The 23,836-nt window shown below is 50.8% G+C and overlaps 1 protein-coding gene and 1 pseudogene across 1 annotated transcript; both read left to right on the top strand.

Moving 5' to 3' along the window:
* The first annotated feature begins 1,031 nt into the window (after positions 1–1,031).
* Positions 1,032–17,527, top strand: P2RX4 (purinergic receptor P2X 4). Its single transcript, XM_056107142.1, has 12 exons — positions 1,032–1,243; positions 4,880–5,027; positions 8,197–8,268; positions 8,361–8,433; positions 8,858–8,954; positions 11,575–11,655; positions 11,752–11,893; positions 11,989–12,125; positions 13,895–13,988; positions 14,119–14,184; positions 14,435–14,530; positions 14,727–17,527. Exons 1-12 carry the CDS (start codon positions 1,110–1,112, stop codon positions 14,751–14,753), a joined length of 1,167 nt encoding a protein of 388 aa, XP_055963117.1. The 5' UTR covers positions 1,032–1,109; the 3' UTR covers positions 14,754–17,527.
* A 3,253-nt stretch (positions 17,528–20,780) lies between these two features.
* LOC130016463 (ubiquitin-conjugating enzyme E2 L3-like) lies at positions 20,781–21,250 on the top strand (annotated as a pseudogene).
* Positions 21,251–23,836: the final 2,586 nt, after the last annotated feature.

The following is a 23,836-nucleotide window of genomic DNA, read 5'->3' as shown; positions in this document are numbered from 1 at the left end:
GACGGGGTGCCTCCACTTTCCCTCTGCTTCCCAGTTCTCCCTGCACTGTGACAAAAACCTTCCCAGCGGACAGGACGGCCACAGACCCGCCTCTCGGGCTCTGGGTCCCGCGGACCTGTCGGGCACCTGGCGTGGAGCTGGCGGGGCAGCGGCCCTTAGGGGCGCATTTCACAGAGAACCGGCCCTGCCAAAGGGCCCGGAGAGTGCGTGAAGCTCAGGCTTTTCCTCGGGTCTTCCATGCCCCCTCTCACGCCCCCGCCCCGTTTCTGACCCCGGAGCGACTGCATAGCTCTGCCCCTCCACCTCCTGAATCTTAGTCCCTCTTAGTCCCTGTGTGTCTCTCTCTAACTGCAGGATTCTTAGTCCACATCTCTCCACGCGGAGCAGGGTCACTGCTCCTCCTGGGCCCCCCAAACCCGTGGCTCCTGAGGGGGGCTCCGACCCTACCCCGCCAGCGCTCTGAGGTGTGTGGGGGGCTCATCCTCCCTAGCCCTGTCTCTTCTCGGGGGTCGCCCCGCCCGCGCTGCCCCACCCCTCTGGGCCGGCCGCTCGTCCTCCTAGACTAGCCAGAGCAGATCATTCTCTCTCCTGAGGGAGCCACTCCAAGCCCTGTGGGAGCGCGCCGGTCCGACCAAGCTCTCCGAGGGGCGTCGCTCCAACCCCGCCACACGCCCTCGCCCTGACACTCGTGGTGGGGGATCCCTCGTCTTGAGGGGTGGCTTCACCAGCCTGGCCCCAGCGGGCGAACAGGAGCAGACGGCCCTGCGAACCTTAAGGGAACGGGGGCGTGACTAGACGGGCAGGAGGCGGAGCTCCTGGTGGGCGTGGTCACCGCGGGGCGGGGCTCCCGGGCAGTGGGCGGGGCCGGGCCGTGACCGAGGGCAGGGGGCGGAGCTCCTTGTGGGCGTGCGTGGTCACTTCGGGGCGGGGCCATGGGGCGGGGCCACGGCGGGGCGGGGCTCCCGGGCAGTGGGCGGGGCCGGGCCTGACCGAGGGCAGGGGGCGGGGCTCCGGGGGCAGGGGTTGGAGCCCGGCGAGTTGGACCTGCGGGCCGCGGCCGAACGGATCGCCGGCGGCTCGGGTGGCTCCGGCCGCACAGCAGCTGAGCCATGGCGGGCTGCTGCGCCGTGCTGCGCGGCTTCCTGTTCGAGTACGACACGCCGCGCATCGTTCTCATCCGCAGCCGGAAAGTGGGGCTCATGAACCGCGCAGTGCAGCTGTTCATCCTGGCCTACGTCATCGGGTGAGCGCGCTCGCGGGACCGGGGACCCCACGACCGAGACGCGCCCCCCGGGAGCTCTCCACGCCCGGACAGCCTTCTCCGGGAGGGACCCCCGCGGCGGGACCAGCCCAGGGGTTCTTAAGCCAGACAGACCTTTCCCAGCACCCCGGGTACCCCCCAAACGGCTTTGATGTGTTTTAAAGGCACAGCCTGACCAGACCGTCCCCCCCACCTTTCCCGCTTCTTGCCCTCCGGTTTCCTGCAGCCCCGGGCCTGGGCCCGGCACCCGACCGTAAATCTCAATGGAGGCACTTCCCATTCCGGTGATCCGCTGGCAGAGACCAGCTGGGGTTTCCAGCTGCTTCCTTTGTAGGGTGTCCTTTGAGCCCATCTCAGTGTCCCGACTTCTGACCTCACCAAGTGCCTGCTTCTGATCCAGTGCACCCTTAGACTGCACCAAAACTTGAGGGTTACCTTACCAAGTGGGCCACCTCCAAGAATCCCCCCCCCAGTGCTACATTGTCTGCGGGTGCAGAAGGCCTAAGACAGTGATCCCCAAATTACAGTCATTTAGGAACTGTTGAAAAGGAACTCATCCCCCACACTGAGGTGGGGCTTCAGGTATGTTAACGCTTGCCTGAGGGAACTAGGTGTGCTGCTTGCTGGCTTTTAACCTCGGTGAAGCCTGCAGCAGTATGGAAGGAATGAATTGGCCTTTCAGGCATGTGCTTACAGCCTCCAGGCTGGGATTCATTAACTTCAACAACTTTCTAGCCTCCAGTTAAGTTGCTACACCCCGAAGTTCTGACACCCTCTTCATCATGTGATTGATGACAGAATTAGATAAATGACAAAGTTGTGTTCAGTCTGGGGGTGGGGAGAACACTCAGAAGTACTCTTGGGGCTAATGTGATGCTGTGGGTGGGTGGGTGAGGGTATTGAACCCCTGTTTTCCATATGCAAGCATACACTCCAATCCTTTCTCCCCCTCCCTCTCTCCCTTCCTCTGTCTCTATCTGTCTTTCTCCCTCTCCCCCCCTTCTCCTTAGTGCTTGCTCCTGGCTCTTGGTTCACTTCTGATGTGCTCAGAGTGCTGGGGGAATCAGGGTGGAGCCCAGGCCAGCGCCCTTATCAATGTGCTATCTGACCCCTTGGTCTCTTTAAGGAAGGTTTGCTATAGTAAAAGACATGTAGTAAAAGACATCACAATTTCAGAGCTTAACTAGATGAGGAAGTTAAAGAGAACTTTTAATTTTTTTTTTCTGTTTGCCTTGCGCACAGCCAGCCCGGCCAAGCTGGGTTCGATTCCTCTCAAAGAGCCCGGCAAGCTACCGAGAGTATCTCGCCTGTGCGGCAAAGCCTGGCAAGCTACCCGTGACGTATTCGATATGCCAAACACAGTAACAACAAAGTCTCCAATGGAGACGTTACTGGGCCCGCTCGAGCAAATCGATGAACAACAGGAGGACAGTGTTTGTTTTTTGGGGGGTCACACCCGGCAGTACACAGGTGTTAGTCCTGGCTTTGTACTCAGGAGTTACTCCTGGCGGTGCTCAGGGGACCATATGGGATTTTAGGAATCCAACCCGGGTCAGCCACGTGCAAGGCAAACGCCCTACTGTACTTTTGCTCCAGCCCCAGAATTTTAATTTTTTTTTTTACTTTTGGGGTCACACCCGGTGATGCACAAGGGTTACTCCTGGCTTTGCACTCAGGAATTATTCCTGGTGGTGCTTAGGGGAGGACTCTTGTGTCCTGTTTTTCTGTATCCAACAGAATTGAATGGGAGTTTATATTGCAGCTGAGTTCCTGGAATTCTTAGCAACCCTTAAAAACAAGTCATCCCTCAGATAAGCAATGACCCTGGAGAATGCTCAGACCAGGTAACCCCTTCAGGAACTAACCAAACCAGTAAATTTCCAAAATCTCAGCATCCAGGGTATATAAGGAAAAGAGGATGATTCTAACATTTCTTGATTCTAAAAGAAATAATAGTACTTACTGGAAGACATTTAACAATACCTCTGGTATAGATGAGTTCTGGTTTGGGTATTGGCCAATCCCCACAGTATAAATATCAGGACCAGTTTCATCTTTGAAGTTGAATCATTGTTCTAAATATTGTGTTGGGAGTTCTAAACACATTATTTTTATCTCCCAGCCATTGTTATATTCCCATCTTTTCTTTTGAACTACACCTGGTACTGCTTCTGGGCCATTCCTACCAGTACTCAGAGAATTATACAGCACCAGGGCCTGAATCCCAGGCTCCCACATGCCAAGCATGTATTCCCTCTCTCTGACCCCTATAGTCCCATTTTACGACGGGGGAAACTGACACACAGAAGCAATCTGGCCAAGGCTGAAAGCTAGTTAGTACATGGTGGAGCTGAGCCATGAATTTGTCTGTATTCTTGGCTTCAGTCTTGTTCCAGTACCCTAACCACTATCTTTTCTCACCTTTAGATGTTTTAGTATTCAGATGGATAGAAATATCCCCACTTCATAGAAGGGAAGGATGCCTAAAGTCTAAATTATAGAAAAGGCAAAAAGAGTTGGATACTCACTAGCTATATGGCCATTGGAAAGTGACTTAAGCTCTCTGTGTCTTTTCTCTATCAAATAGAATATAGTATCTAAAGAGGTTCCTAGGGGCTGGAGCAATAGCTTAGCGGTTAGGGCGTTTGCCTTGCACACGGCCAACCTGGTTTGATTCCCAACATCCCATATGGTCCCCCTGAGCACTGCTAGGAGTCGTTCCTGAGTGCAGAGCCAGGAATAAACTCTGTGCAGCACCGGCTGTGACCAAAAAAGCAAAAAAGAATAAATAAATAAATAAGTTGTTGAAAAATTCTTTTAAAAAAATAAATAAAGTGGTTCCTAAACCGTTTCCTAAAGTGGTTCAAATTAAATAATGCATCTAATGAGCTTAGAACATCACCTGTCTCTGAGTACTCAAATGATAGCTATTGTCATACTTTTAAATTTTTTAACAACTACCGAGAGTATCTCGCCTGCACGGCAGAGCCTGGCAAGCTACCTGTGACGTATTCGATATGCCAAACACAGGAACAACAAAAGTCTCACAATGGAGACGTTACTGGGCCCGCTCGAGCAAATCGATGAACAACGGGAGGACAGTGATACAGTGATGTATTATAAACTAAAGAATTACCCACATCATTGTGTATAATTGTGCAGGTCTTAAGGCATAGAAAGCACTCAAATATCTAACAAGACAGACAGCACTGAGTATTTTCTTTATGCTAATCACTGCTTCCCTTGCATCATCACGCTTCGCACAGATTTGATCCGCACTTTGCAAAAACAGAGTTGGAAGGGCTGGACAAATCGTAGAACAGGTCGAGTGCTTGCCTGCAGGAGGCTGTTCAATCATCAGCACCCCAGAAGCCCCCCCTCCCCTCCCCCTCATCAGGAGTGATCTTAGTGCTGAGCCTGGAGTAAGCCCTGAGCAAGTCAGATTTCGCTCCACCAAAAACAAAAAGTAGAATTAGAGCTCTCTAGAAGATAGTTTTTGCAAAGTCACGGGAATAAGTAAACCTGGTACATGTAGCCTTGGGCCCACATAGGCCCCCTAGCATGAATTCAGATGCAATGAATCTAATGGCAATTTAAGATACCTGCTTTGCTTTGCAGGTGGGTGTTTGTGTGGGAAAAAGGCTACCAAGAAATGGACTCTGTGGTCAGCTCGGTAACTACCAAAGCCAAGGGCGTGACTGTGACCAATACCTCTAAGCTGGGATTCCGGATCTGGGATGTGGCTGATTACGTGATTCCAGCTCAGGTAGGCCTCCGTATGCCTTCGCTTGCTCCCCTTTTAAACTGACTGTGCACACTTGCATACTATCACTGATTAACCAGACTGACAGTTTCAGTTCGAGAAAGGCAAGGGAAATTCTCTGGGGGACGGGGGCCATTCTCACCAGTGCTCAGGGCTTATCCTGGTTCTTTGCTTAGGGATCACTCCTGGCAATGCTCAAAGAACAAGTGTGGTGCTGAGGATTAAACCCAGGTCACTGCCTGTAAGACAAATACTTTACATGTTGTACTATCTCTCTAGCCCCCAAACTGATCTTTGTGGCAAAAATCTATTTTTCTATGTTTTTTTTTCTTTTTGGGTCACACCCAGTGATGCACAGGCGTTACTCCTGGCTCATGCACTCAGGAATTATTCCTGGCAGTTCTTGGGGGACCCTATGGGATGCTGGGACTCGAACCCGGGTCGGCTGCATGCAAGGCAAATGGCCTATCCACTGTGCTCTTGGTCCAGCCCCCAAAATCGATTTTTAAAAGAAATATGGCAACCCTGGAGTTCAAATCCAGGACCTCATACATGCAAGGTAAGGGATCTGCCTCACACATGCAAGGCAAGTGTGCTGAGACACATCCCAGCCTGATCTCCTTCTGCTTAAACTCTGTGATCATATTCAATCGTGTTTCTTCAACTCTAACATGACTAGCATAGCCACAGTCATCTCTCTAGCCCCGGAAAGTGAAAAAAGATAATGTCTTAAATCCTGGGAAAATTCAACCAAAATATCATCTTTCCACGTTGTTGTATGTGTTGTATTGTGAACCCACGGTAAATATTTTTAGTGTAAAACTTTGGAGATGCAAAGCAAACAAGAAGGAAACAGATACCTAACAGAAGGTTGTATCAGGAACCAGAGGGAAGAAGTTGTTCGATGCAGAACCCTCGGCTCTAATCTGTAAGCACAAAGCTAAATTAAATATTGACTTTCCATAGCCATTGTGATAACTATACTCAGCACCGCCAACCCCAGCAGATTCCTCCAGATGGCAGACGTGCCAGGGTGACCTGGCAGGCCAAAGGCGGATAACCTTGGCTCGTCCTGCCAGGGGATATAAAGACTTCAGAAAATCCCTCTGTCCTCAAATGTGTTCACTGTCTTCCTGCCTGCTCAGGAGAAGGGCCTTGCAGGGTGCCCAGAGAGCACATAAATTGGGTGAGTCGTGACGATCAAAGGGGACCAGATTCCGAGCAGGCTCGAGGTGGGGGTGCTGTTGGCAGCCACCTGTCTCAGCAAAGGGGCCTCTGCTGCCTGTGGAGACACGGCCTCATCTTGGCACGTTCTGGGAAGATCACACTCAGGAAGTTGACTGAACCCCAAAGGTCCAGGCCCCGCTTCAGTGCCTGAGGACCAGGCAGGCTGGGGTCTCATTGGCCCACGGGGCTCTCTTCATGTGCATTCACAACGCCCAATCGCTTCTGCAGAAATGGAGCAAATATCCGTTTGCCTGCGTCTACTTGGCTCATCTCAATCTGAAATTTCTCTGAACTTAAAATAGAAAAGAAGGAGATGAAAAGGAGACGAGTGCTTGGTCTCCCTCAGGAGCATAGGCGCAGCCTTGAATGAACATCCACAAGAAGCTCTGGGTCCGACGGGGGTACCATGGCACACACAGAAGCCCCTGGTCCTGACAGGGGTGCCAGGGACACACAGAAGCCCTGGGTCCAACAGGGGTGCCGGGGAACACACTAGAGGGTTTTCTGTGCCCACTAATCCCCATGTCTCCCAGCAAGGTTTGTGCTGGGCCTTTGTTGGAATGACACCAGACCTCCCCAGGGCTGCCAGCACCTTGTCAGATGTGTAGTGGTGTCTGCACACCCTTTGTCCCCGACGTATCCTGTGAGCACCCCCAGAGAACCCCCAGTCCAGACTGCACACCCAGGAGTGTGAAGGTGTTTCATGAACGCCGGTGCCTATGAGGGGGTGAGCCAAGTCAAACGTTTCAGAGTTTCTGCCTTTTACAACTCACGCTGGGGTGTCCTACTTCATTCTTCCGTCTTAGCCTCGGTGAATTGCTCTCCAGCGCCCTTAAACCAACACTTGGAGCTTCCTACATAGGAGAGAGCGGACTCTTTGCAAAAGGAAGTGTTAAATGCTAGTCCTTAGTCTTGTCTTGAATGTGCTGTTTGTTCTAGTTCTGGTCAGGAAAGAGCCCCTGCCAGATATGAGACCTTTGAGGCTCCTGTTTTTGCACCTTTGAGTAAGCAGAGGCTGTTTCAAGTATTGCTTGATTTCATAAAGTCAAGTTTTATGAAGGCACCATTTATGTGAAGGAATTTTTAATATCAAGAGGTAAAACTGACTTATCATAAAGTGCTTCAAAATGGAATTTTCCATGGCTTTTAGTACATTTACAAAGTTGTGTACCTAGCACCTCAGTCTAATTCCCAAAACTTTTTTTGGTTGGAGAGAAGTATTTTGTTTTTTGTTTAGGGGCCATACCTGACAGTGCTCAGGCTTTACTCCTGATCTAAACCCTGTACTCCCGAGCAGTCTGTCCACATCTCCCCCAAGCCCCCTCCCTGACAACCACCCTTCCACTTCCTGCCTCTGCGTTTGCCGCTTTGGGACGTTTCCTGTGGACAGGCTCATCCGATGTGCGGCCCTCTGTGATGGCTCCGTGCCCTCAACGTCGTGCTTCAGCTCCTCCGAGTTGGAGCCTATCCTCAGCGCTCCGTTCCTTCCCAGCTTCCCAAACAGATCACACTGCAGACCCAGTTGCCTGTCCAGAGACACTGGCCTGTGTCCACCATGGGCTCCTGTGATGGAGCTGCCGTGAAGAGACAGTCACATGTATCTCTCCAGGTCCGTTTTCAGTGAGGACAGTCACAGGAGAGACGAGAAGACCAGAAGATCTGTATGCGCTTGGGGGAGGGGATGTTTGTTGGGGGGGTACTACACCTGGTGGTGGCTTGGGGGCCGTCCTGGTGTGGCACTCAGGAGTCACTCCCCCTTGGGGCTGCCACATGTGATGCGTGTGCTCCGTCTGCTGTGCTCCTCTCCTGTCTGCGGTTTCTTCGCTGTGCACGTGTTAAAGCGAAGGGCGCCAGCCGGCAGACTGAACTCCAGCTTTGCTCAGACTCTGCTCTGTTCTCGGAAGGACACACGACAGTGTGCTCTCTGCCGTTGCCCCCTCTGCAGGAAGAAAACTCCATCTTCATCATGACCAACATCATCGCCACCATGAACCAAACACAAGGCCTCTGTCCTGAGGTAGGAATCTTCTCGGACATAGCCTCAGGGCCGGTCTGCCCGCTGGGGCCGCGTCCACACGGAACTTGTTTTCACTTCTTTTTTTCCTCCAGTTTCCAGATGAGTCCACCATGTGTCAATCAGATGCCAACTGTTCCGCGGGCTCTGCCGGCACCCACAGCAGCGGTACATGTGTGCGGCCGTGACCCCCGAATAGATGCTTAGACAAGGCAGCGGGCCACTCCCCCGGAGGGGTACCTATCACTGTGCAGCCTGAGGGATAAGGAAGTGACCCATCTGCCTCCCGCCACCCTAGAGACTGGGGCACAGGTTGGGGGGTGAGGATCTTGGCATTCACCCCATCATTGATTTCCCCCCAAAGCCATCTCAGATCTTCACCAGTGCTAAGGCTTGACATCACCCCAAGTCTAGCAACTGCAGAGCAGAGATACAGCTAGGATTCCCGCAAACCCCAACTCCCCCCCCACACACACACACACCAATGGACACTCTCCAAACCAGCATGGCTCAAAAGTCACCGCATGGGGTGTCATAGTGGAGGGTCTCCTCCTCCTAACAAAAAGACCTGCATCTCCCCTCGCTTCTGTAGGAGTTGCAACGGGAAGGTGTGTGCCTTTCAACCAGACCGTGAAGACATGCGAGGTGGCAGCCTGGTGCCCGGTGGAGGAAGACGAGCAGGTGCCAAAGTAAGTCCTGGCCATGGGAAGGAAGGTGCCAAGCCTCTGCTCCCAGGCCAGAGGGAAGGTGGCCTGTGTATGTGACTTTGTTCTCTTGGTGTCCCTGTGGCCTCAGGCGTCACTCATCACAAGGCATCAGACAGGGGCCCCTGGTATATTATGGAAGCCTGCAGAAGACTTATTCCAGGAACTGACAGCGAACAGTTCTCTGAGCCTTAAAGTACATATGTTACGGGCACACATACACACACATACTATGCCATTTATCATCCATCTGACCACAGACAGTAACCTCAGCACGGCTGATCTGGGCACAGAGGTCAACAGCTGAGTGTTACCTCATCTTGGAGATCTGGGGACCAAAGAGAAGATTGAGAACTGGCTTGAAGATTCCTTTTATTTTTTTTTCTTTTTGGGTCACAGCTGGCGATGCGCACAGGGGTTACTCCTGGCTCTGCACTCAGGAGTTACTCCTGGTGGTACTCAGGGGACCATATGGGATGCTGGGAATTGAACCCGGGTCGGCCGCAGGCCGCATACAAGGCAAACACCCTGCCTGCTGTGCTATCTCTCCAGCCCCTGGCTTGGAGATTTCTTAGTCCAGCCACTGCAACTAGGAAAGTACTGAAAAAAAAGAAGGGTAGCATTTCATTATTTTCGATGCTGGGTCTGGAACCCAGGGCCTCACACATGTGGGACTGGCACTCTGACACTGAACGACATGTTTGGCCAGAATCCTCACTTGTGAGAGGTGGAGATTGGAGAGCTGTGCTCGCGGTGGAGCCACTGGCCCATGAGGCTGTGGCACCTGGGACACGTGGCTGCGTCCCCAGTAGGCTATGACAGCAGCATGTGATATGTGCTCGATTCAGAACATGGAAGCAGCTCATTAATTAGAATGTCTGGAGACCACCGCAGAGTCCCAAGATAAATCCCCAGCATTGCACGGTCCCCTGTACACAGCCAGGAATGACATCCCTCAAGAACCACGGTGCGAGGAGCCCCCTAAACACTGCTAAGTGTGACCCGAACACCAAAGTAATGATAATATTTCATCATGTTTACGTTAGAGTAATATTTCAGATATACTGAGATAAAGGTTTATTTCACTGCCGTTGAGTACTGCCAAGTATGGTCTACATGACCACACCCTAAAACGGTATTCTTTAAGTGTTCTGTGAGTTCCACCTCAGATCAGTTCATGTTAACAGTTTTGTACAAGATACAGACATGTGGAGGAGAGATTATGGTATAGAGCAGGTGTTTTTGGTTTTTTGTTTGTTTTTATTTATTTATTTGGCGTTTTGAGTCTCACCTAGCAATGCACAGGGGTTGTTCCTGGCTCTGCACTCAGGAATTACCCCTGGCGGTGCTCAGGAGACCATATGGGGTGCTGGGAATTGAACCTGGTTTGGTCATGTGCAAGGCAAATGCCCTACCCGCTGTGCTGCTGCTCCAGCCCCGAGCAGGTATTTTTTTAAAACCCTGGCCTGTGGTGGGATGTGGTCAGTAGCAGAACACATGCATGCATTTCTTGTATGCAGTCATGCAGCCCTCAATATGATACCTGACATAAATAAGTTTAAAGTTCAAAAGAAAAAAAATTACATCAGATACAGAAATAAGGGGAATTGAATCCCTGAGGAAAAGAAAGAGCTCTACTTGCTGCATCAACAGATAACTGACGTTATGTATGTGGGGTGTGGGGTTGGGGGGGGCAGGGGAGCTTGCTCAGAGAGTGGGATCAACATGCTCCTGTCAAAAGATACCAAAAGGGGCTGGAGTGATAGTACAATGAGTAGGGTGTTTGCCTTGCACGCGGCCGACCCGGGTTCAATTCCCAGCATCCCATATAGTCCCCTGAGCACTGCCAGGAGTAATTCCTGAGTGCATGAGCCAGGAGTAACCCCTGTGCATCACCAGGTATGACCCAAAAAGCAAACAAACAAAAAAAGACACCAAAAATTGGAACTTCCAATTCCAAGTCAAATGCAGCTGAGTAATCCCTGATTACTTGGCTCTGTACTCCACAGTCATTCCTGGCAGCATATAAGGGACCAGGAACTGAACCCCCCAGTTGCCACTTACCGGCTCTTTCTCTGCGGTCCCGCTGACGTGGAACTTGGAGAACAGGCCACGAGCTAGCAGGCACGACCTTTTTGTGTACTTCTGAGATGAGGTCAGTTCAGCCTGCACCTGAACTTTCTCTAGCTCTAACCTGTAAAACCAGATTCGAGCACTCAGAGAGGCCAGACCCAAAGTGACAGCTAAGGCTGCCGGAGGAGCTCATCTGCTCAGCTCCTGTTCCAAGTGCTCCCTTGGCAGTAGGAGAACAGAAGGCGCGCTGACAGAGCCCTCCTCCAACGGGGCCGTGAGACAGGAGAGAAGGCGAGGAGCAAGATTCCACCCGGCATCACAAAGGGAACCCAGCCCTGGCCAGAGACAGCGCCCAACCCCAAAACAAACACAGGCCCCGCTTCTTGACTTGTTTAGGCAGCAGAGAATAGAAAGTGCTAGAAATGTTTCGTTCTTGCCCAAAGACGTCATGGGACGTGTGTACTGCTGTGTGGAGACAGCTGAGGCCTGTGAGGTGGACTTTCACTCACAGTGCAGCATCTTTGTTTTCCAGTCCTGCTTTTCTAAATGCTGCGGAAAACTTCACCCTTTTGGTTAAGAACAACATCTGGTACCCCAAGTTCAACTTCAGCAAGTAAGTGCCACCGTCAGTTTTGTGAGTCCCCCGAGGCTGAGAGAAGCTTCTGGTTCTTAAAGTTTTTCTCATTTCTCTACTTCCTCACGGCTTTAGGAGGAATATCCTTCCCAACACCACGACCACCTACCTCAAGTCCTGCATTTACGACCCCCTCACGGATCCTTTCTGCCCCATTTTCCGTCTGGGGAAAATAGTGGAGTACGCGGGACACAGCTTCCAGGACATGGCTGTGGAGGTAGGCACAGGCCCGGCTGCCTCAGCCCAGTGACCCAACTCCTTCTAGAACAGGCTCTGAGGAAAGCTGGCTTCGTCTCTGCTCGAACCCTGCAGGGAGGCATCATGGGGATCCAGATCAACTGGGCCTGCAACCTGGACAGAGCCGCCTCCCTCTGCCTGCCCAAGTACTCCTTCCGCCGCCTCGATACCAGGGACATGGACCACAATGTGTCCCCCGGCTACAATTTCAGGTGGGCCCCATTGCTCGTGCCTTGGGGATGACGGTGGCTGGTGCTGTCCCCAGTGCACAGAGCCATGCACCAAAGGCCCCTCATCGGGGGGGGGGAGGGCCGGGGACAGTGGCTGGCTAGTCCTGTACCTGTGACTTCCTGGGCTTCGAGCCACCTTGTTCTGTTCTGCCTCAAAAAACCAGAGGGACTGGGGGCGGTGCGGGGAGGATGGGCAGAGCCACGGAGAGGCTGGCTGCTTTCAGAACCCCCACCCACACTGCTCCTGGTGTCCCCGAGGATGTGCCCTGAGGGTGGGGACCCCAGTCTTAGCCTCAGAAAATGCCTCCGCTGATCCTCTCCGCTGAGTCCTGGGGCTTTGGCTCAAGGGCTGATGCACAGGGTTTGCTGCTCACCGGTGGGTGGCTTGGGGCAGCCGGTTCTGCCACAGTGGTGGTGACAGAGGTCCCCGATCCAGGTGCCAGCAAGGACAGGCTCTTTCTAGACCTCATATAACTTCTGGTGGCTCCTGGCAATCATGGGGATCCGTTGCTCACTCACGATCACAAATTCTCCTCCTCTTCCTCCATGAGACCTTCGGCTGCTTCTCCTCCACCCATCACCAGCCAAACTGGATTGAGCCCCCCAATCCAGCACGAATCCCTCACATTCACACCCGGAGATCAACTAGGGGAGAGTGGGGGCCGATGCTGAGACCAGCACAGTTGGCAGTCTGATGGCAGGGGCCAGGGCAGGACGGAGGGGGCCGAGCTGATCCCAGCTCAGATGGCAGTCTGATAGCAGGGGCCAGGGCGGGGCAGAGGGGACTGATGCTGAGCCCAGCCCAGTTGACAGTCTGATAGCGGAGGCCAGGTCAGGGCGGCCACTTAAGGAGGAAAGTCTTGGCTGGACTGGGAGATGCCCAACAGGCAGAGCATGTGCTTCTCATGCAGGAGGCCCCGGGTTGATCCCCAGCGCCACACCGTTCCCGAGCAGAGCCAGGACTATGCCTCAAAAGTTCTGGTTGTGGCCCAACAGCATAAAACAAAAAAGCAGAGGCTGGAGCAATAGCACAGCGGGGAGGGGGTAGGGCGTTTGCCTTGCACGCGGCAGACCCAGGATCAGTTCCCAGCATCCCATATGGTCCCCCCAGCACCGCCAGGAGTGATTCCTGAGTGCAAAGCCAGGAGGAACCCCTGAGCATCGGCGGGTGTGGCCCAAAAAGCAAAAAAGAAAGAAAAAGAAAAGAAATGCTTGGGGCTTGGCCTGGGGCCATGGGGGGGAGGGGGAAAAAACAAACAGAAAAAAGCAGCAGCAAACTGTAGCCACGCCCCTTCTCTCAGGCCCCTTTCGTGTTTTACTTGTCGCCCTCTACTGGTGACGTGTGGGATGGCGCCCAGCTGCCGCAGGAAATGTCAGGCCCTGCCGTCCACGCAGTCTGGCCCCTCACCCTCCCGAGTAAAGGTCAATGAGAAGCGTATCCGGTGCTGCGGTGTGCTGGCCAGCTCAGTCCCCGGCCCATAGGGCTGTCCCCTTCCTGCACAGTGGCCAGGGTCTCCCCGAGAGAGGCAGGCGACTCGGGTGTCAGGAAGGCTTGGGGAGCAAGTTTGGTGGTGCTGAGGGAGAGCCCAGGCCTGTGTTTGACTCTCTCCCAGGGCCTCCCACACAGCCCGGCCCTCCGCTGCCAGACTCTCCTCTGCCAAGGAGAGGCCCAAGGTGCTCGACCAGTGCAGTGGGATTCTGTTCCCAGGGGGGTTGCAGCCACTCACTCACGCTCCCTGGATCTTCCCCAGGTTTGCCAAGTACTTCAAGGACCCGGGTGGCACCGAGCACCGCACACTCATCAAGGCCTACGGCATCCGCTTCGACGTCATCGTGTTTGGGAAGGTAGCCTGGTGCCTGCTCCTCCCTGGGCGCCTCTTTCAGGCTGGCCAGGGGCCCCGGGGCCTCCCCACACCTTCCTCCGTTCTTCTCTGCCCCCGCCCCTAGTGGCACTCGGTTGCTTCCTGTCTTGCAGGCTGGGAAATTCGACATCATCCCCACTATGATCAACATCGGCTCTGGCCTGGCACTGCTGGGGGTGGTAAGTGGCGGGGGGGGCGTTGGGGGGGCACTGCTCAGCCTGAGGGGGGGCCCCTGGCCATCCTAGCGGTGTCCGCCCAGGGCTCACACTGGACTCTCCATTCGACCCCTCAGGCTGTTTCCCTGTGCTGCTCCCCCACCTTCCGTCTCCCAACCATGCCAGTGGGGGTCCTTCCTTCCAGTGAAAGGTGTGGGCTAGGGGAAGGGACCAAACCTTGCAAGGTCAAGTTTCTTCCCTTTCCTAAATTCAGGCAACAGTGCTCTGTGACGTCATTGTCCTCTACTGCATGAAGAAGAAGTACTACTATCGGGAGAAGAAATACAAATATGTGGAAGACTATGAGCAGGTAGGTTGCATCCCAAAGTTACCTCCCTTTAACTGCCTCACATACCTCAGCGAGAACCCTGAGCTGGGCAGCCCAGCATCGCCTACCTGCTCCATTTCTAATCCATCACAACTGGGATTCACTTCCTACTTTCTTCATATGGACTTTCAGTTCTAACCCGTCCCAATAAGTGACGTGTTGTGTGTTCTTCTTCCAGGGCCTTGCTGGGGAACAGGAGCAGTGAGACCTCCCGGGGCCCTCTGGCACCGTTATCTAAGCACATCAACAAAGGAAAAAAAGATCACCCCAGGTAGAATATCCCAGCTTTGGATGCAGGCTCTACTTCCCCAGAGCCTGAAGGTGCCTTTGTTTTGGGGCGCAGGGTTTCCATGGGAAGCATGGAAGGTCACCTCCTGCCCTGCCGGGTGAGCAGGCAAGCCCTGGCCCTGGGACGTGGGAGTGTTGTATACCCAGGCCCAGCGTCTGCAGAATCCCCCACAATCATCAGACAGTGACAGGCCGCGCTACTTGCCCAGCTCAAGCACTTTAGATGGGAAGGAAGGACCCTGCGTGTCACCTCTAGGTTGGTCACCTGTGTTTTGCACACTGGGACTGCTGTTCCCCGCCCCCCACAAAAGTGAGCTGCGACACTGTGCCTACAGGTGCTATATCACCTGGCGTTTCGGCTCCCAGGACCTGGCTGACTTTGCCGTCCTGCCCAGCTGCTGCCGCTGGAGAATACGGGAAGAATTTCCCAAGAGTGAAGGCCAGTAGAGTGGCTTCAAGGACTTACTGATGGCTCAGGCTGGGCAGTCATTCCTGGAGCCTTTGCCTACACCTTGAGCCTCACCTGCAAAGGTCTGTGGCCAAATTTTCAGCCAGAGGGAAGTGTACGTTCCTCCCACCTCTCTGTAGGAGTCAGAGAGCTGAGTCCTGGGAAATCAGACAAACCAAGGGTCCTCAGCATGGACCATGAACCAGGAGATTTAGATTTGGGTCTCGGCTCTGTCCCTAAAAAGTAATGTGATCCTGGGCTTTTAACCGCTTTACCTCACCTTCTCACCAGCCTACTATCTCCCCGAGGCATTGATGGCCAACACTGCACTTTCTCCTTAATGCATAATGAGGAAAATGAATGTCAGACTAGGAAACTATGAAAAAAGCCCCCTAGGTCCTGTTTGCAGCATGCGGAGGACTAAAAATGGCCCCAAGTTATTTGACGCATATCTCAGGACCCGAGGTTAGGTCGGCCCTTGCATCAGTGCAGCTTTGACTGCTCTCTCCAGTTGTGCATTGACATTGCACTACTAGGTAAATTGAGCCTTGGAGGCCCCCACTTCCTGGCCCTTGGCAGCCTGGCTGGAAAGAAAGCCAGCCCCCAGAGATGAGTATGCCGATCTTGAGACAGTCCTGAGCAGAGGACAGAGAGCCTGGAAGTCACATGGAGAGATGTCGGACCAGATTTCAGGAACTTCCGTCTCTAACTTGACCACAATTACCAAGACATCTAAGAGGACAACTTGGACACACAGAATGAAATTATTTGGGGGGGTTGGTTTTGTTTTTTTGCCTTTTGGGGGGCCACACTTGGCAGTGCTCAGGACTTAGTCCTGGCTCTGCTCTCAGGGAACACTCCTGGTGGGGTTCAGGGGACCATATGGGTGCTAGAGATTAAACCCAGGTTGGCCTTGTGCGAGGCAGTTACCCAGCCCACTATAGTATCTTTTGGATCCCATGAAATCTTTTAAGCCACTACTTTTTAGATGAAAATGTTAAATAGCAACAGATAACTACATAGAGAGGAGATCTGATGGTGACTCTGCCCATAATTTTCCTGGTTCTAAGTCTGTCCATCCTTAGGGGCCCTGGGTTTCTATTTGGTAATTCTAGAAAGGCTGATGGCCAAATCAGGTAAATTCACTCTTCAGCCTGCAATCCATCAAATCTCACAGCTGAGTTACCCAATACAGTGCAACTTGCGTCACATTCCTATGGTGGGAAATAACTGCTGCTGTTAGAAACTGCAAAGTTTAGCTTTGTGCCTTGAATAAACCTAGATGGGTACTTGAAGAGTAGTCCCCCCCAACCCTTATCATTTCTCTACATCAGCCACTATGAATATGTAAATGGGTATTTGTAAGCTCCTCCCGAAGGATTTCCTTTTCATAATTGTGATAATAAACTTCACTGTAGCAATTATTTTGAAGAATAGAGACCACTATTCAATATTATATATGATGCACAATCTGTGATTTCCCCCCCATACTCTTAAGGTTTACCATTTTGATACATTAAAAAAAAAAACACTATTGGGGACTGGAGTGATAGCACAGCAGGTAGGGGGTTTGCCTTGCACCAACCCGAGTTTTATTCCCAGCATCCCATATGGTCCCCTGAGCCCCGCCAGGAGTAATTCCTGAGTGCAGAGCCAGGAGTAACCTCTGTGCATCGCCGGGTGTAACCCAAAAAGAAACAACAACAACAAAAAAAGAATTCTATGTGAATAGTATAGATATTTTGATGGCCTCTGATGCCAGTGCATTTGTTGCCTCATAGAATCCTAAATGGAGTATGAATCTCAAGTGACAAAAGAATTCCTTGATCTACTTGAAGACTGCCTGTCTTCACCTTCCCCCAGATGCTCTGGGTGAATGGGGGATGTGTGATGTTAACTGTGTATAAAATGCCTGATGCTTCCACAACAACACGTCATATTTGTATTTTTAGTCTACTGCTTAAAATAATATTGCCACAGGCATCCCATGGAGAATCAGGTTTTGTGGGTTTTTTTTCTAGTACTCCAGTTCACTCTTCTGACTGGTAGCTAGCTGTTCAGCAACCTCACAGCTCAGCATCTGCTCAACACCTGACCGCTTCCTTGCTTGCTTGCTTGCTCTCACTCCTCTGACCTCATGGAGAGATGGGAATGGACTTGCCTTTTTCTCTTCAGAGGGAATGCTTTAAAAGACCTTCCTAATGTCTTAACATGACTTTTGATCATTAAAAAAAAAAACACATAAATCATACTTGGATTCCCTTTACTTCCTTTTTTCCAGAAGATTCCCCCAAATCACAGCTCATTCACGGACACATTCATTCATCAGAGTCACTCACTACACATAATACAGTATGTTGTGAGGAAGGCTGGTGAGATAGTACAGTAGATAGGGAACTTGCCTAGTATGCAGTTGACCAGGGTTTGATCCTCAGCACCCCAAATGGTCCCCCAAGATCTGCTAGGAGTCATCCCAAGTAATTTTCATACTTGACAGTAGGAAAGGACCTTATTATGCAGCACAGCTGAGTACTGTGATTTATGAGTTGTATTTCATTTCCCATGCAAACAGGAAGCTCCGCAAAGGCACAGAGCCTCTCAGGGTTTGTGCCTCTGGTGCCTATTCCAGCACAGGGCAATGGGGTAGAATTGTGACACCAGAAACAAAACTGGGCTCATAGCCTATCTCAGCAACCGCTTAAGGCGTGGTATTGGTTGGCTTGTCCAACCCTTAGAAACCTCAGTTGTACCTTTGTGTGTAGGGGTGTTTTAACTCCCATGTTATAAATGTCAATATATGAAAAGCACTTAACCCACGCCCAGATCAGAGAAAGCAACAAATGCTAGAAAATCTCATTGTTTAAAGAATTAGCCAGACATTTAATGATGCCGACTAGTAGTATGATTACTTGGACAGTGCCCAAGCACTTCTCCTGAGCTCCAGGAGAAGTCCATTTCTGGAATCACCTCTGGATACTCAGTGAGGCTCAAGTTACCAATCACTGACCCCTGAGCTGAAGCAGGCGGGCATCGTTGCGGGTCTCATGCACTGAGGAGAGCAGCTTTGCCAGCTCAGCATCTGCTTCTGCTCCTGTGCTGCGGGGAGACCCAAAAGGCCATGCTCCAGACTGGGAAGTGAGGAAACCCGCAAACAGCAAGTGATTACTGGGAGTGTCTGCAACATGCAGGGGTTGAATGTGCCACAAAGGCCTCATCCAAAAAGGGCTGTGACACACCGTCCCGGATATGAAGGTGGCACCCCAGATACTGAATATAGGGCAAGCTCAAGTTGTCTGCCTCACAGAAAAATGTCAGAATGAAGCAAAAAAATAAAGGGTAAAATTAGAGTGAGCAGAATATTTTAGGATAGGAAGGAGTCCCAGTGGGAAAATCACTTTAAAAAAACTCAATCTAATTAAAATCTAGACTTACAAAATAAGCAAATAGGGCGTAATTAGGGTGTGAGTATTTTATGCTTTACAAAGTGATTTGAGACAAGATAAAATTCCTTCAAAGCATTAGAATGATATTGCACACAGTCCCTTTTCAGAGCTTCCTAGCAAAGAAACAAGGGACTATCTGTAGAGCTGGGCTTTCACTGACTACCAGTGAGAACCCTGTAGACCTCGTCTTACTTTTCTTATTTGCAAAAGGTAAAATTTGAGCTACCTATAAGGTACTTTTAACATGTTCCCTCCATTGTTAATACAATAAGGTCAATGGCACCTTACAAACTTAAACAAAGCACATCACCTGGTATGTGGCAATTTGAATACTCTGTCATGTCACTGTCACTGTCACTGTCCTCCTGTTGTTCATTGATTTGCTCGAGCAGGCCTAGTAACGTCTCCATTGTGACAATTGTTACTGTGTTTGGCATATTGAATACGTCACGGGGAGCTTGCTAGGCTTTGCCGTACGGGCAAGATACTCTCGGTAGCTTGCCGGGCTCTCCTGTGTTAACTAAAATCAAAAGTCCATACCATGGCCTATAAGATCTGAACCAACTCAGACCAACAACCTCTCAGGACCATAGTTCACCTCACTTCCTATCCTTGGCTACTATGCTATGTTCATGTTGAGGTTTTTTTGTTTCAGGGAGCCTCCCCCACAAAAAAAGGAAAGAAAAAGAGAAAGAGAGAGAGAGAAAGGAAGGAAGGAAGGAAGGAAGGAAGGAAGGAAGGAAGGAAGGAAGGGGCTGGAGCAATAGCACAGCGGGTAGGGCGTTTGTCTTGCACGCGGCCGACCCGGGTTCAATTCCCAGCATCCCATATGGTCCCCTGAGCACCGCCAGGGGTGATTCCTGAGCGCAGAGCCAGGAGTAACCCCTGTGCATCGCCAGGTGTGACCCCAAAAAAGCAAAAAAAAAAAAAAAGAAAGAAAAAGAAACTTGATCTTCCCCCAAAGAAGTATAGTACTGCACTGTACTGTCCTCCCATTGTTCATTGATTTGCTCGAGCAGGCACCAGTAACATCTCCATTGTGAGACTTGTTACTGTTTTTGGCATATCGAATACATCAGGGTAGCTTGCCAGGCTTTGCTGTGCGGGCGGGATGCTCTCAGTAGCTTGCCGGGCTCTCCGAGAAGGGCAGAGGAATCGAACCTGGGTCGGTGGCATGCAAGGCAAATGCCCTACCCACTGTGCTATTGCTCCAGCCCACCCAAAGAAATATAGGTATAATTTTTTTCCTGATGCAACCTCTACCAGTTTTCAGAGCTATAGTGCCTAAGAAGTAAGCCTTCTCCCAGAAAACTTACCTGTAGCTGGCAGACTGTTGATCCCCAACAAATAATTTTCCCCCACCATTGAGAAAATTGGCTCCTTTATATTCATATCTCAGAGTATATCCTTAGAAAAATAAAAAGGGGAAAAAACATTTTCTTAGACATGGTTCCCCCAGTTAATAAATACATACAGACACATAAGAGATATTGTGGGTTCCTTCCAGATGTCACAATATAACAAATGTCTCAGAAAAAGTGAGTTACTTTGTGGATTCCAGGGGCATATAAAACTTAAGTTTGGGGACTAGAGTGAGAGTACAGAAGATAATGCATTTGCCTTCCATGCAACCAACCTGAGTTCGATCCCTGGCATCCCATATGGTCCCTTGAGCCCACCAGGAGTGATCCCTGAGCATAAAGCCTTGAGTAAGCCCTGAGCACAACCGGGTGTGGTCCAAAAACAAAAGAAAATTTACGAAGTTAACACAATACTGTCTGTTACTAAGTACACAATAGCACTATGTCTAAAATAAAATTTTTTAAAATTGGGAGAGCCAGATATACAGTAGGTAGGGCATCTGCTTAGCATGTGGTCAACCAGGGTTCAATCCTTGCCATCCCATATGGTCCCCAAACCTCACCAGGAGTGATCCCTGAACACAGAGCCAAGAGCAAGTTCTAATCATTGCTGAGTGTGACCCACCCCCCCACAAAACAGAAAAATTAAAATTTTAAATGTTTATTGCTAAAAACTGGGCTGGAGACCAGATCCAAGATGGCGGCCAGCAGGAGGCCGATGAAGGAGCTTGAAGAAATCCGCAAATGTGGAATGAAAAACTTTTGTAACAACCAGGTTGATGAAGTTAATTTATTGACTTGGAAAGGGCTTATTGTTCCTGACAATCCTCCATAAGAAAAGGGGGCCTTCAGAATCGAAATAAACTTTCCAGCAGGGTACCCATTCAAACCACCGAAGATCACATTTAAAACAAAGATCTATCACCCAAACATTGATGAAAAGGGGCAGGTCTGTCTGCCAGCAATTAGTGCTGGAAACTGGAAGCAGGCAACCAAAACTAACCAAGTAATCCAGTCCCTCATTGCACTGGTGAACGACCCCCAGCCTGAGCACCCACTTTGGGCTGACCTAGCTGAAGAATACTCTAAGGACCGTAAAAAATTCTGTAAGAATGCTGAAGAGTTTACAAAGAAATATGGGGAAAAGTGACCCGTGGTCTAAATCTGTCATGATTGATTCCAGCAAGTGTGAGCATTCAAACACCCGCAAAGCAGGACTCTGTGGAAAATTGACATCTGCCACCGCCTGCCGCTCGCCTGTGGCAGTTACTAACTTTCTACAGTTTTCTTAATCAAAAGTGGTTTAGGTAACCTGTAAAGAAAGGATTAAAAAATTAAGATGTTCTAGTTCTGCTTTCTTTGTTTTAAAAATCACTGCTTCAATCTACTTTAAAAGAATGGTGTTTCTCTTCTTTTCCAAATTTATCCCAAATCTTCAATTTACATTTAGTCCTTAAAGGTTAAAAAAACAAAAAAAACTAAAAAAGGGTTGTGGTTCTCCTTTTCCCTGCCTCATTCAGGTTTTTTTTTTGGGGGGGGGGGGGTTTTGCTTTTTTTTTTTTTTTTTTTTTTGCTTTTTGGGTCACACCCGGCGATGCTCAGGGGTTACTCCTGGCTCATGCACTCAGGAACTGCTCCTGGCAGTGCTCAGGGGACCATATGGAATGCTGGGAATCGAACCTATGTCGGCCATCTTGGCTGCATGTAAGGCAAACGCCCTACCCGCTGTGCTATCGCTCCAGCCCCTCAGTTTATTCACTTCCCCAGATCCAGGCCTCGTCTCCTACACAGAAGAGACCGTGCTGGCATTTCCTGTGCCGGCCACACTGCCTGGTGTGTGGAAGTTGGTTCAAATTCTCCTGACTCCAGTTTATAACATCTTTTTTAATTTTTTTTTAAAAAAACAATCTAATTAACTTATTTTCCCTCCACTATGCACCCCCCTCCCCATGCTATAAAAAAGGAGGCCCAACTTTTCTGTAAAAATCTGGCAAATTGTTACCACAGTAACATTGATTAAATGGGCAAACCCAATGTCTCTGTGTGTGACTGAACCCCAACCTGGCCCTGCCTGCTTGGGAACATCAGGTTTGTGGTGACCCCTGGGAGGGTCTGTCAGCCGGAGGACACTGACTGCACTCTACGAGGAATTTCTCAACAGAAGGGCATGCCTCTTGCAGCCAAATAGAAGATACGCTAAAGGCTGCAGACAACGCAGAAGCCAGAATGCCCATTTGAATTTCCACGTTTATTTGTCACCAAGTTCCGCCCGAATGTGCCAGGGAGCTTGCGCCAGCTCCTCAGTGCAGCAGCCCCACGGTGGCCAGCCTTTCCTCCCTTGGCACACTTTGACCCTTTGCAGGGTTAGAATTGGCAGGACTCGGCCATAGCCAGCATCGACCTGCGGTCACCAGCACCCTGCTGGCCCTTGCCTTGCATGACTGAGGCCTTGGATTTGACCCCTAGATACAAAAAAAAAAAATTTTTTTTTTAGGAGGCCAGAATGATAGTATAGTGGGTAGGGTGTTTGCCTTGCATGCGGCCAGTCTGGGTTCGATCCTCAGCATCCCATATGGTCCCTGAATACCTCCAAGAGTAATTCCTGAGTGCAGAGCCAGGAGAATCCCTGAGCAACACTGGGTGTGACTCGAAAAGCAAAAATAAAATAAAAAATATTTTTTTTTATAAAAGAAGTTTTTTTTTTAAAATATGTAAGTCAGAGCCAGATAGTACAATGAATAGGGAGTCATTGTGAACTGCATGTGGCCGAACTAGTTAGAACCTGGAATCCCATATGGTCCTCCCAAGCCCTGACAGAAGTGAACACTGAGCACAGGGCCAGGATACGCTCTGAACATTGCAAGGTGTGGCCAAAATAACCCCCTCCCCATATATATGTATAAGTTAAAATATTTCTAAATGACTTTAGGGGCTGGAGAGATAGTACAACAGGTAAGGTGCTTGTATTGCATGTACCCAATCTGGGTTCGATCCCTGGAATCTCACATGGTCCCTTGAAGCAGTGCCAGAAGTAGCAGTTCCTGAGATCAGAGCTCAGAGTGACCCCTGATCATTGCCGGGAGTGACCCAAAACCTAAAACAAAACCAAAAAAAAAAAATGTACTGACTCTTAAAAATATTTAGAAAAGGTTAATAATAAAAGCACCGCGTGGGGCTACAGACCAGGGATTCAACTCCTGGCATGCATATGGTCTCCCAAGCACCACCAGGAGTGATCCATGAGCACAGAGACAGGAGTAGGCTCTGAGCACCACCAGTGTGACCCAAGAAACAACAAAAAAGATGCATAGAATCCACACACTAGAAGCAATCGGGGAGAGCCGTGAGGGACCGAAGCCCACTCTCTGGAGAAACCGTCCCTAGAGAGAACTGTTCCTTACACCCGGCCTGCAGTGACGTTTGGAAAACAAGTCTTGTGGGGCAGGAAACGGAAAGCACCACGGCTGACGAGGCTGGCAAACGAGCCGTTTATGCACAACGGCCTGGTAGAAGTCTTCCCCTACAAAAGCGGGACGCCCGGGCCCGCTCTGACCACTGGACGGCCCCTGGCAGACGCGACGTGCTCATGAACAGCTGGAGGCTGTTCTGGCGGAACCAAACTCAGCTCGCACCCAGGAAAGCGAAGCTGAGGGGCCGCGGGAGGGCGGGGGCGATGCTGGAGCGCTGGGGCCGGACGGGGTGCCTCCACTTTCCTTCTGCTTCCCAGTTCTCCCTGGACTGTGACAAA

This window comes from Sorex fumeus, unplaced genomic scaffold, assembly GCF_029834395.1.
Source record: "Sorex fumeus unplaced genomic scaffold, SorFum_2.1 ptg000155l, whole genome shotgun sequence".
Taxonomy (NCBI): domain Eukaryota; kingdom Metazoa; phylum Chordata; class Mammalia; order Eulipotyphla; family Soricidae; genus Sorex; species Sorex fumeus.
Note: the sequence above shows the minus strand (reverse complement) of the source record. Positions and strands in the feature narration are given on the sequence as shown.